The 13,791-nt window shown below is 39.6% G+C and overlaps 1 protein-coding gene across 4 annotated transcripts in view; it reads left to right on the forward strand.

The window, feature by feature from the left end:
• LOC105484964 (complement C3b/C4b receptor 1 (Knops blood group)) overlaps positions 1-13,791 on the forward strand; it is a 235,838-nt gene that overhangs the window by 69,319 nt on the left and 152,728 nt on the right. For all 4 annotated transcript variants that reach the window (XM_071079569.1, XM_071079566.1, XM_071079563.1 and 1 more), the window contains exons 22-27: positions 1,416-1,592; positions 1,680-1,782; positions 2,756-2,841; positions 5,483-5,710; positions 8,247-8,426; positions 9,536-9,635. In XM_071079569.1, coding sequence (XP_070935670.1) covers positions 1,416-1,592; positions 1,680-1,782; positions 2,756-2,841; positions 5,483-5,710; positions 8,247-8,426; positions 9,536-9,635 — 874 coding nt within the window. The remainder of the gene's footprint in view (positions 1-1,415; positions 1,593-1,679; positions 1,783-2,755; positions 2,842-5,482; positions 5,711-8,246; positions 8,427-9,535; positions 9,636-13,791) is intronic.

Below are 13,791 nucleotides of genomic sequence, written 5' to 3' on the forward strand. Positions count from 1 at the left end.
TACAATGGTCTGCCTCCTACATTTTATTTTTTTTTTTTATTTTATTTAAAAACTATTTATTAGAGTTGAGGTCCCACTCTGTTGCCTAGGCTGAAGTACAGTGATACAATCATGGCTCACTGCAGCCTCAAACTCCTAGGCTCAAGCCATCCACATCCTACATTTTATCCCTAGGAGTCTAAGTCAAGAGTGAAAGTAACTTGTTCAAAGCCAGTTAAATATTTCTAAATTCATCTTTAATGAAGTATAGATTAGGTTGATGTTAAAATGGGTCCTGATGCCCTAAGCATGAATGAACATGACTATAAATAAAGGCAGATGTTGAGTCAAATACTCTCCAAATAATATGCTCTCTGGTGACAAAGGACTGGTTTATTTAAGGGCTTATGTTTTTGATGGCTCATCTTGTCTACTGATGCCACAATAGCTGGCTTAGCAGCTGAGTGGGAGGTGTTATGGCTGATACGTAGGGACAGAGAAAGAGCTTACAATTCTTCTACCAACCCATGTTAGCCTTGTACAACCACTGAGCTGGGAAGACGAACAGATAAAGGGATATAAAGACGGATGTGTTGAGGCAGGAGATGGGCAGGGCTTGTGTTCTGGTCACAATCCTGTTGACCAAAACAGGCTCTGGCCCAGACAGGATGAAGTGAAAAAACAGCAGGAACCAGCAGATGGCGATGAAAGCAATTGCTAGCTGCCCTCATAGTCCCATCAGCACCATGACAGTTTACAAATGCCATGGCAACGACCTAGAAGTTACCACCCTTTTCCTGGAAAGTTCTAAATAACTCGCCCCTCAATCTGCATTGATCCATTCCTTAATTTACATGTAACTGAAACAGGTTTACAGGAGTATAAATACAGTTGGCTGCCAGCAGCCCTTATGTTGCTGACTCTGAGTGCACTGTCTGTGAGTTAGCCCTGCTCTGCAAGTGGCAGCGCCCTTCACTAAAAGATTGTTGTCTGGCACCACTGGCTCATCCCTGAATTCTTTCCTGGGTGAGGCAAGAACCCTTCCAGAGTAAGCCCCGATTTGGGGGCTTGCCTGTCCAGAAACAGTATGACTGTACTTTAGTCATTGGTGTGCAATCAGAGAAATTGGGGGAAATCTGTAGAACAGACTTGGTCTCAGGTGACAGTCTCATTACCTGACTAACAATGGTACAAATCGGGATTACCTTCCTAGGAAATATGTAGATGGAGAATCCACCAATACTAATAACTCCACATTGGATAGCCAGAGCTAGGAGAAAATACCTCATGCCCTGTAGATTTACAAGTGAATTTGGGGCCTTGTGCTAGGGAGAATTGGGTTCTATTTCTCTATGTCTGACTAGCTATGAGGGCTTCAGGAAGCATAGGAAATTCCCCCGTAAGTAACAAGTGCTCTGGAACTGTCCTTTCCACAGTGTGTCAGCCACCTCCAGAAATCCTGCATGGTGAGCATACCCCAAGTCATCAGGACAAATTTTCACCTGGGCAGGAAGTGTTCTACAGCTGTGAGCCCGGCTATGACCTCAGAGGGGCTGCGTCTCTGCACTGCACGCCCCAGGGAGACTGGAGCCCTGAAGCCCCCAGATGTGCAGGTGCCTCAACTCTCTAGCTTCCAGATTGCTCTCTTTACCCCGCACATGGAGGTCTTACTCCTATTTTCTCTTTTTTTCTTCTTCTAGTGAAATCCTGTGATGACTTCTTGGGTCAACTCCATCATGGCCGTGTGCTAGTTCCATTTAATCTCCAGCTTGGGGCAAAGGTGTCCTTTGTCTGTGATGAAGGGTGAGTGTGACCCAGAATTAAGATCAAGGACTTAGCACTGGAGAGTGACTCTTGAGCTCAAGGATCAATCCAAAAAGAGGGCTGACCTAGGAAAAGAAGAACCCAGGGAGATTAACTTCTGGAAGTGTAGTTTTAAAATAAGGGTAGGGACTAAGTGACACTACTATCAAGAGATAAAGAGATGAAGAAAAAATGGCACATATAACTCAGTGTCAAGTATAAACAGAAATACAATCACCAGTCCACAAAAGGGGACTGGCCTAGTGGAAAAGAAGTACTAGAGGAGACTAATATCTGAAACAATGATTGGAAAGTGTGGTATGAACCAGCTGGATCCATGAACAGAAGTTTAAAAAGCAAAAAGCTCAACTCATTTGATTTCTCACTTATAGAGACTCAGAAGTAAAATCATTTTGGAAAATGTGCAGCTTCCAGTAAGGGACAAAGAAAAAACAATGGGAAGAATACAACAGATCTTGAAAAAAAAAAAGTATATATATACAAATACGGAACATTAGATATATGAATAAATAATAATTTGCAGACATGAAGAGATAAATAACTATTCTAGGGGGTTGTTAAGAAAAGTTTGATATATAAGAGAAAGTTGTGTATAAGATAAAATAGCATGCAAAGTGTATTTCAAAAAACTTTTAAACAAATAAATAGTGGAATTTGGAATAGGAATGAAAGAGTAAGTAGAAATATTCTAAAATCCAATTATGTATGATTGACAACTTCGCCAGCTGTTATTGCTTTGTCCTCACTGAAAGCTACACTTTTTCCAAAAAGATTTTGCTTCTGAGCCCCTGTCAATGAGAAACTAAGTGAGTTGAGCATTTTCACCTGTGCTTTAGCTTGAGCAGTAAAATGTTAATTAACTTAGGAATTCTCAGGGAGGAGGTTGAGATCTGTCAATGAAGGGAAGAGAGAAATGGTGCATTCACCCAGCCACTACTGCTTTGTTCTTTAGGTTTCGCTTAAAGGGCAGCTCCGTTAGTCATTGTGTCTTGGTTGGAATGAGAAGCCTTTGGAATAACAGTGTTCCTGTGTGTGAACGTGAGTAGATGGAATACTTGTTCAGTCTGGATCTTTCTCTTTGTTTTTTTTCTTAATGTGGTTTGCCCCATGGGATTATCTACTGTTGGTCCCGCTGTTTATGCCTACTTTTGATAGAAATAGTTCTTTATTGGAATAGATACAAGCAACGTTTTGGGGAAAAATAAACCTGAGAATCATGTGTTTTGGGTACCCTCCTATAAATATTTATGAGGAGAGTCTATGCTATAAATAGAGAGAAATGCTTCATAGAAATAAATGTATGGTAAGATGCTGGGCTAAATTTTTCTCTTCTTTCCTGTCAAAAGTAATAGTCATACTTCAACTTTTCAGTTCTTCCCTCAATCATCCATTTAGTCACATACTCATTCTTTCAACAGAAAATTATTTGAGTACCTACTATGTGCCAAGCAATCTTCTGGGAACTGGGAATATGCCTATAAATAAGACAGATAAGTCCATGTTTAGATTTTTGTGCAAGGATAAAGATAAAAATCAAAGACATGAATAGAAATGTTCAAATGATACTAAGTGTTATTAAGAAAATGCTCTTAATTGAGTCAGTGCTCTCAATTGAGAAAGTAGCTGAGGGCCCAAAAGGCAATTGTAGTCAAGCAAACCTCTGGGTGTACCTGAGGGTTCATGCTGGGAGGCTGTTGCAGCAATCTCATCAGAGATGTTGGCCCAGGATAGCAATTGGGAAAGATGATGATGAGAAGTGATCAAATTCTGGATATATTTTGAAGGTGCAGATGACGGAATTTGGTGATGGTGCTTAGATAGAGGGTGTGAAAGAAAGAGAAGAATCATAAACAGTTTCTAGGTTTTTGGCCAGAGCAACCGCCAGGGTAGAATTTGCCTTAGCTGAAATGCAGGGGACTGTGTGAAGTTTGGGAAGGGGGAAATCAAAAGTTACTCTTGGGACATAATTTTAGTGTTCCTCTTAGATATCCAGATGGATATGTTAGAGAGTCCCAGGCTGCCCATAGATATGTAGAAGCCCTCATTGTATCTGCTATGCTTGAAATCAGGACTGAAAGAGATCTTCACCTAGGGAGTGAGTGCTGCTAGAGAACAGATGCATGGACTGAGCCTGGATGTCCAGGATTAAGAGTTGAAAAGGTGAGAAGGAATCAGCAAAGGGGATTATAATGAAGCAGCCACTGCAATAAGAGAAAACACAGGAGGGTGAGGTGCCCTTGAAGCCAAGGGTGTAAATTCCTTTAAAGGACTAGATTAATCAACTGTGTCAAATTCCATAGAGAGGTCAAATTAGGTGAGAACAAAAAATTGATCTTTGGGTTTAGCAACTTGGAGGTAACAAGTGGCAGTTTCAGTGGAGTACTGGCAAACACTGATTGGAAAGAATTCTACGGAGAATAAACAGAGGAACTGTAACAGATCATAAACAGTATTTTAGAGGAGTTTTCATGTAAAGAGAGTAGAAATAGGACTATAGCTGGAGAGGGAAATGGCAGCAAGGGGGTTGCTTTTGATTTTTAAGAGGGCAGAAAATAGTGCGTTAAAACCAGAAACACTACTATGTCCAATCTATCCATTTACTTCTTCACTAAATTAATCAGGATATTGGTTCCCCTTCTGATCATAGCTATTAAAAATACAAGTTTACAATAGAATTTCGCTCAAATGAATACTTTGCCTTAAATTATTTCAATGTCTTGTACTGATTTATACGATGAAACTTGATAATTTCATCTTACATTGTTGGAAGTCAGCTATTTGACAATCTTAACTTCCCTGGAATAGTTAAGAAGTATGAAAGAAAAGAAAGAGAAAATACCCTAATGAACCCAACATATATCTGAAATTGCTTACTAGAGTGTAAACATTGGTTAAGCTATTTTAACCTTTGATTAGTTTATCTATAATTCTTTTAAACTGTAATATCCTCTTTCCAAATTCAAAGCAAATTAGAAAGGGGAAGGATGTCCCCAAATAGAGGCATTCCAAGGAATAAATGTGTTTGTTTAGTGGGGAAAAAAAAAAAACCTTTAAAAACCAATGAGTATCTCAAAAAACCATAACATTCTTGAGCCTTTTGAAACATATATAGGAGTACACAGTATATTTTATTTCATTTGACAGCATTACTGTAATCTTTCATCTTTATTTTGAAAATCATAATCTGGCATCATCAAGAAAAATTAAATCACTGATATACAAATAATAAATGCATAATATATTTTAGAAAGATGTCTCTAGGATGAAGATTCTTGATGTCAAAGATCATATTTATCTTGTGCTTAAAACAGTACTTGACATACAGCAGATATTCAAAAAATGCTTGTTGAATTAATGGATGATTCCCCTTTAATGTGACTATGAAGATTTTTATTTACTTTAAAGGAATATACCCTTTATTATTCAGAAATATTAACTATCTGAAAAATTTAGGATGCTTAATTTGGCAATGGCTTTTGTAATAAACATTGATTTAGTCGTCATTTCATTTAGCTCCATCTTAGCAGAGGTCTAATACATTTATTTTGCAGTTTCTACTTTCCTTAAGAAAAAAAGTATGCTTAATTGGCAACACAGTCATAGTATGACAACTGTAGAATCACCTTGGATAATAATTTAAAATTTTTTATGGAATTGAGAGCTCTTGTTTTCTTTCTAGATATCTTTTGTCCAAATCCTCCAGCTATCCTTAATGGGAGACACACAGGAGCTCTCCTTGGAGATATTCCCTATGGAAAAGAAATATCTTACACATGTGACCCCCACCCAGACAGAGGGATGACCTTCAACCTCATTGGGGAGAGCACCATCCGCTGCACAAGTGACCCTCAAGGGAATGGGGTTTGGAGCAGCCCCGCCCCTCGCTGTGAACTTTCTGTTCGTGCTGGTCAGTATCTGTTTCCACATATCCTAAATGGGTTCAGAATATCTGGACCCATCCCTCATGTTTCTGTAATAAGACTATAGTATGTTTTTGTGAGCTTAACTTTGTCATAAGTGGAAATGACAAAATTACATACCATAGCTAAAACAGATGGGTTTCAGCAGTGCCAAGGTATGTTTAAATCTATAAGATGAGAACTCTTCTTGCTGGTGGAGTGGAAGAGGGTGGGGTAATGGGACTGAGGGGAGGGGTGGAGGGAAGGTAGTAGGGTGCAGTGATGTAATTCAGGAGGAAAAATGTATTCACTGGAGAGGACATGAAAACAACTGCCTATGAACACTAACCAGTATCTGTATAATTGACAGACACTCTCCATAAGTTCATGAGGGGTACATGGGCATGCAAAGTTCAAAATTGAAAATGTGGATATTATTTAGCTAAGGTTTTAAACTAGTGTTCTGCTGCATGGGCTAAGTAACCAAAAAGACTCTCTTCATCTTGACTTAACGTTTGTCCACTTGTCAGCTTGCCTCCAGGTCGTCTCAATCTTTGTACTTGAACTGTTCCACTCAGGGTAAGAAGCAAGGAAACAGTAGCCCAAAGAAAAGAGTAGGAAAAGGAAGAGTCTGTTTCTTCCTAAGGAGGGGGAGAAGTCGCCTAGTCCTTTAGGGCAAATATTAGGTCTTTTCCAGAACAGAAGCTGTAGGAGATTAGGGATGTGGCACCAGCCTTGGAATATTCCATTATCCACAGGGAAGCCCTGAGAGAGAAGAACAAGCCAAGGTGAAAAGGCTAACCCTGATGACAGGCATTTAACCTGTCTGTTACCTTTACCCTCCAACTGAGTGCTACTCATCAGAATCCAGTAAATTTTTTTAATGCAAATGCCTAGACCCCAGTGAAGTCTTAATGAATGAACAGATGGAGGAAGTCTTCTCCAAAAGGAAGGGAGTGGAGTTCAGACAGTATTTGAAAATATGCAGCACATGGCTGGGCACAGTAGCTCACACCTATAATCCCAGCGCTTTTGGAAGCCGAGGTGAGAGGATTGTTTGAGGCCAGGAGTTCAAGACCAACCTGGCCAACACAGCAAGATCCTATCTCTATAAAAAATAAAATTAAAAAATTATAAAACAAAAAAGTAAAAATACACAGCACACAATATACTCTCTCAAAAAGAAGACATAGCTTCTTACAGGAGGCTGATGGCTTAGTCTGTTTTGTTCTGGTTCTTTTTTTGTTTTGTTTTGTTTTTGTGTGTGTATGTACTTTTTTTTTTTTTTTTGAGAGAGGGTCTTGCTCTTTTGCCCAGGCTAGAGTAGAGTGGTGCAATTATAGTTTACTGCAGCCTCAACCTCCCTGGCTCAAGCAAGCCTCCCATCGCAGCCTCCCAAATAGCTGGGACCACAGGTGCATGCCACCTCGCCCAGCTAATTCTTGTATTTTATGTAGACCGGTTTTCGTCATGTTGCCCAGGCTGGTCTTGAACTCCTGGGCTAAAGCAATCCACCTGCCTTGGCCTCCCAAAGTGGTGGGACTACAAGGCGTGAGCCACCATGCCCAGCCTATTTTGTTTTATCTTTAAATGAGTGGTTTAGCATCAGAAGAACAACACTGTATTAGTTTCCTAGGGCTGCTGTAACAAATTACCACAAACTAGGTGGCTTAAAACAGAAGAAACTTACTATTTCACAGTTTTGTAGGCTAGAAGTCTGAAATTGAGATGTTGGCAGGGGTATTTTCCCATCTTCTAAGGCTCTAGAAAATAACCAATTCCTTACTTCTTCCAGCTCCTGCTGGTTCCTGGAATTCCTTGGTATTCCTTGGTTTGTGGATGCATCATTCCAATCCCTGCCTCCATCATAGCCTTTTCCCCTGTGTCTCTATATTTCAAATCCCTCCACTTTTTCCCTGATAGGGACACCAGTCATTGGATTTAGGGCCCACTCTAAGTAAAAGATGATCTAATCTCAAGATGCTAACCTTAATTCTATCTGAAAAACCATTATTACAAATAAGTTTCTATTCTGAGGTTTTAGGTAGAGATATCTTTTGGGAGAACATAATTCAACTCACTACAACGGGTATCTGCTATGAAAGGCCAGAGAGGCAGTTTATGCTGGGCACCCTGAGAATGGAGTAGATGGAGAGAGATAATAAAATATGTCTTGCTACTCATGAGTGAATTAGCACAAATACATGAGCATTTGAGCGGTTAACTGAGGATATAGGCACTCCGACAGGAGGCCTGACATATGAAACTACAAGCTGGAGTTCTTGTTTTGGTGAAATAAGGGAAGAAAGATCAGAAAGCTGAGTGATCTTCCAAATAGTAAAAAAAAAAAAAAAAAAAAAAAAATTCCACTGAGTAGATGCCGTTGAAAAGTTTATGCCAAGGTAATATCAAAGAGAAGAAAATCTTTTGCTATTTTTGTAAGCCTGTTTCTGTGATCCACCTATCAGCTTAATTGGAGAGAAACAGGAGGTAGGGTGGAAGTCTCTCTGCTAACTTTGATATTCCTGTGGTTTTGTTCTCCAGGTCACTGTAAAACCCCAGAGCAGTTTCCATTTGCCAGTCCTACAATCCCAATTAATGACTTTGAGTTTCCAGTCGGGACATCTTTGAATTATGAATGCCATCCTGGGTATTTTGGGAGAATGTTCTCTATCTCCTGCCTAGAAAACTTGGTCTGGTCAAGTGTTGAAGACAACTGTAGACGTAAGTAACCCCTCCCTGGGAACTACTTCATGTCTCTTAAGGCATAGATGGGACCAGGCTTGGTGGCTCATGCCTGTGATCCCAGCACTTTGGGAGGCCAAAGCTGGCAGACAGCTTGAGCTCAGGAGCTCACAACCAGCCTGGGGTTGCCCAAACCCCATCTCTACAAACAACAACAGTAAAAACAGTGTGGGATTTGATTCAATTTGCTCAAATTTTGGAGGCAAGATGTCTATATTTGCCCAAAGTATTTTGATAAAGGGTGGTCTTGTGCATCACCCCTTTTTATTGCTCAGAGTTCCTGAACCTTGACTAGATGCTCATTTCATGAGAATGGCTCTCACAAAAGAATTAGAGAGAAAATTTATATTCACTGTAGATCATCCTTGATGGCTGAAACCATGAAATGAATGAAACAGGGATACAAAAGAAATTTATGTGGGTTACAGTGAACTGTGCTTGGCTAACTAAAAATAGGGGAGACATCTCAAATTTTGAGGCCTTTGATTTTGGCTGGTGGAATGACAGTACAACACTTTCGCCATAAATGACTTGTTTTGTTTTGTTTTTTGTTTTGTTTCTGTTGTTGTTTTTTGTTGTTGTTGTTGTTTGTTTGTTTTTTCTGAGATAGAGCCTCACTCTGTCACCCAGGCCGGAGTGTGGTGCGATCTTGGCTCACTGCAACCTCCTGGGTTCGAGCAAGTCTCCCTGCCTCAGTCTCCTGAGTAGCTGGGATTACAGGCACCCATCCCCACGCCCAGCTAATTTTTGTATTTTTTAGTAGAGATGGAGTTTTGCCATGTTGGCCAGACTTGTCTTGAACTCCTGACCTCAGGAGATCTGCCTGCCTTGGCCCCCCAAAGTGCTAGGATTACAAGCGTGAGCCCATACATAACTTTTATTGGGAGATGTAAGGTAGTCTTTTTGAAAGTGGTGTTCTGTAGCTGCATGGTTCTGAAGTTGTCTGCCAAGTTTCTTCAAAGCAGTCAATTCCATTAAACAATTGGAACTGTATATGCTGTTTAGTATGTCACACTCCAGTTTGAACCTTACAAACAAAGGTAAGTTGAACTCTACACTTAATCCCAAATTCTGCTTCTTCCCCCTAGGAAAATCATGTGGAACTCCTCCAGAACCCTTCAATGGAATGGTGCATATAAACACAGATACCCAGTTTGGATCAACAGTTAATTATTCTTGTAATGAAGGGTGAGTTGAGAATACCATCTCTTGAATATGAGTTCCAGAACAGCAGAGTCAACTTTGGATCTAGTCTCAGATAGACAAACTAAACTATTGCTACCTTTACTTTAAAAGCAAGCAATAGGACTTCTAGATGGAGATGATACCTTGGACATAGCATATTATCAAAGGAATACAAAAAAGAAGGAACAATATGTATTGTATTGTAAACCAGGTGAGGGCACCATGTTCCTGTCAAAGACGGTACATGTGAAACCTGGTCAGGCATTCATTGGATAAAAAGGAGCAGCTTACAAATAAGTGAAAGGAAAAAAGGTAGTTGAACCATGTGAACCTCCTTAACTGAGATTGGTAGGTACTACCGTTGAGTTGGAGGACTCTGAAGCAGGGTTTGGGAGGGTAAATCTTAATTGTAACAGAAGCTCTGGAAGATAATGCATCAAAGTGCACACAAAGAGGAGAACACTATGGGGTTCTTGTTCTTGACTTCTCCTTGGGACAAGTAGCCACACCAGAAGCCATTGCCTCAACTGAGAAGGGGCTTTTAAAGACCCTGGAGTGGACCTCCAGCAAACTCCAGTAGACCTGCAGCAGAGGGGCCTGACTGTTAGAAGAAAAGCTAAGAAACATAAAGGAAGAGCATTAACATCAACAAAAAGGACATCCACATGAAAACCCCATACAAAGGTCACCAACATCAAAGACTAAAGATAGATTAATCCACGAAGATGAGGAAAAACCAGCACAAAAAGGCTGAAAATTCCCAAAACCAGAATGCCTCTTCTCCTCCAAAGGATCCCAACTCCTTGCTAGCAAGGGAACAAAACTGGATGGAGAATGAGTTTGACAAATTGACAGAAGTAGGCTTCAGAAGGTGGGTAATCACAAACTCCTTCAAGCAAAAGGAGCATGTTCTAACCCAATGCAAGGAAGCAAGAGCCTTGAAAAACAGGTTAGAGGAATTTCTAACTAGAATAACCAGTTTAGAGAAGAACATAAATGACCTGATTGAGCTAAAAACACAACACAAGAACTTTATGAAGCATACACAAGTATCAATAGCCAAATTGATCAAGTGAAACAAAGGATATCAGAGATTGAAGATCAACTTAATGAAATAAAGCATGAAGACCAAAAAGAATGAAAAGGAATGAACAAAGCCTCCAAGAAATATGGGACTATGTGAAAAGACCAAATCTACGTTTGATTGGTGTACCTGAAAGTGCTGGAGAGAATGGAACCAAGTGGGAAAACACTCTTCAAGATATTATCCAGGAGAACTTCCCCAACCTAGCAAGACAGGCCAGCATTCAAATTCAGGAAATACAGAGAACACTACAAAGATACTCCTTGAGAAGAGCAACCCCAAGACACATAATCGTCAGATTCACCAAGGTTGAAATGAAGGAAAAAATGTTAAAGGCAGCCAGAGAGGAAGGTCAGGTAACCCACAAAGGGAAGCCCATCAGACTAACAGTGAATCTCTCTGCAGAAACCCTATAAGCCAGAAGAGAGTGGCGGCTAATACTTAACATTCTTAAAGAAAAGAATTTTCAACCCAGAATTTCATATCCAGCCAAACTAAGCTTCATAAGTGAAGGAGAAATAAAATCCTTTACAGACAAGCAAATGCTGAGGGATTTTGTCACCACCAGACCTGCCTTACAAGAGCTCCTGAAGGGAACACTAAACATGGAAAGGAATAACTGGTACCAGCCACTGCGAAAACATACCAAATTGTAAAGACCATCAACAATATGAAGAAACCACATCAACTAACGGGAAAAATAACAAGTTAGCATCATAATGACAGAATCAAATTTACACATAGCAATGCTAACATTAAATGTAAATTGGCTAAATGCCCCCAATTAAAAGACACTGACTGGCAAATTGGATAAAGAGTCAAGACCCATTGGTGTGCTGTATTCAGGAGACCCATCTCATGTGCAAAGACACACACAGGCGCAAAGTAAAGGGATGGAGGAATATTTACCAAGCAAATGGAAAGCAAATAAAAGCAGGGGTTACAATCCTAGACTCTGATAAAACATACTTTACACCAACAAAGATCAAAAGAGACAAGGGCATTACATAATGGTAAAGGGATCAATGCAACAAGAAGAGTTAACTATCCTACATATATATGCACCCAATACAGGAGCACCCAGATTCATAAAGCAAGTTCTTAAAGACGTACAAAGAGACTTAGATTCCCACACAATAATAGTGGGAGACTTTAACACCCCACTGTCAATATTAGAGAGATCAACGAGACAGAAGATTAACAAGGATATTCAGGACTTGAATCACCTCTGGACCAAGCAGACCTAATAGACATCTATAGAACTCTCCACCCAAATCAGCAGAATATACATTCTTCTCAGCACTACATAGCACTTATTCTAAAATCGACCACATAATTGGAAGTAAAGCACCCTCAAAATGCAAAAGAATGGAAATCATAACAAACAGTCTTTCAGACCACGGTGCAATCAAATTAGAACTCAGCATTAAGAAACTCACTCAAAACCACACAACTACATGGAAACTGAACAACTTCTCTGAATGACTACTGGCTAAATAATGAAATTAAGGCAGAAATAAGTAAGTTCTTTGAAACTGATGAGAACAAAGACACACTACACCAGAATCCCTGGGACACAGCTAAAGCAGTGTGTACAGGGAAATTTATAGCACTAAATGGCCACAGGAGAAAGCAGAAAAGATCTAAAATCGACACCCTAACATCACAATTAAAGAACTAGAGAAGCAAAAGCAAACAAATTCAAAAGCTAGCAAAAGACAAGAAATAACTAAGATGAGAGCAGAACTGAGGAAGATAGAGACACGAAAAAAACTTCAAAAAATCAATGAATCCAGGAGCTGGTTTTTTGAAAAGATTAACAAAATAGACCACTAGCCAGACTAATAAAGAAGAAAAGAGAGAAGAATCAAATAGACACAATAAAAGATGATAAAGGGGATATCACCACTGATCTTACAGAAATACAAACTACCATCAGAGGATACTATAAACACCTCTGTGCAAATAAACTAGAAAATCTAGAAGAAATGGATAAATTCCTGGACACATACACCCTCCCAAAACTAAAACAGGAAGAAGTCGAATCCCTGAATAGGCCAAAAACAAGTTCTGAAATTGAGGCAGTAATTAATAGCCTACCAACCAAAAAAAGCCCTGGAACAGATGGATTCACAGTCAAATTCTACCAGAGGTACAAAGAGGAGCTGGTACCTTCCTTCTAAACTATTCCAAACAATAGAAAAAGAGGGACTCCTCCCTAACTCATTTTATGAGGCCAGCATCATCCTGATACCAAAACATGGCAGAGACACAACAAAAAAGGAAAATTTCTGGCCAATATCCCTGATGAACATTGATGCAAAAAAATCCTCAATAAAATACTGGCAAACTGAATCCAGCAGCACATCAAAAAGCTTATCCACCATGATCAAGTTGGCTTCATCCCTGCAATGCAAGGCTGGTTCAACATATGCAAATCAATAAACGTAATACAATATATAAACAGAACCAAAGACAAAAACCACATGATCATCTCAATAGATGCAGAGAAGGGCTTCAATAAAATTCAACAGCCCTTCATGTTAAAAACTCTCAATAAACTAGGCATTGATGGAATGTATCTCAGAATAATAAGAGCTATTTATAACAAACCCACACCAATATCATACTGAATAGGCAAAAGCTGGAAGCATGCCCTTTGAAAACCGGCACAAGACAAGGATGCCCTCTCACACCACTCCTATTCAACATAGTATTGGAAGTTCTGGCCAGGGCAATCAGGCAAGAGAAAGAAATAAAGGGTATTCAAATAGGAAGAGAGGAAGTCAAATTGTCTCTGTTTGTATATGACATGATTATATATTTAGAAAACCCCATTGTCTCAGCCTAAAATCTCCTTAATCTGATAGCAACCTCAGTAGTCTCAGGATACAAAATCAATGCAAAAATCACAAGCATTCCTATACACCAATAATAGACAAACAGAGAGCCAAATCATGAGTGAACTCCCACTCGCAATTCCTGCAAAGAGAATAAAATACCTTGGAATACAACTTACAAGGGATATGAAGGACGTCTTCAAGTAGAGCTACAAACCACTGCTCAAGGAAGTAA

This window comes from Macaca nemestrina, chromosome 1 (assembly GCF_043159975.1).
Source record: "Macaca nemestrina isolate mMacNem1 chromosome 1, mMacNem.hap1, whole genome shotgun sequence".
Taxonomy (NCBI): domain Eukaryota; kingdom Metazoa; phylum Chordata; class Mammalia; order Primates; family Cercopithecidae; genus Macaca; species Macaca nemestrina.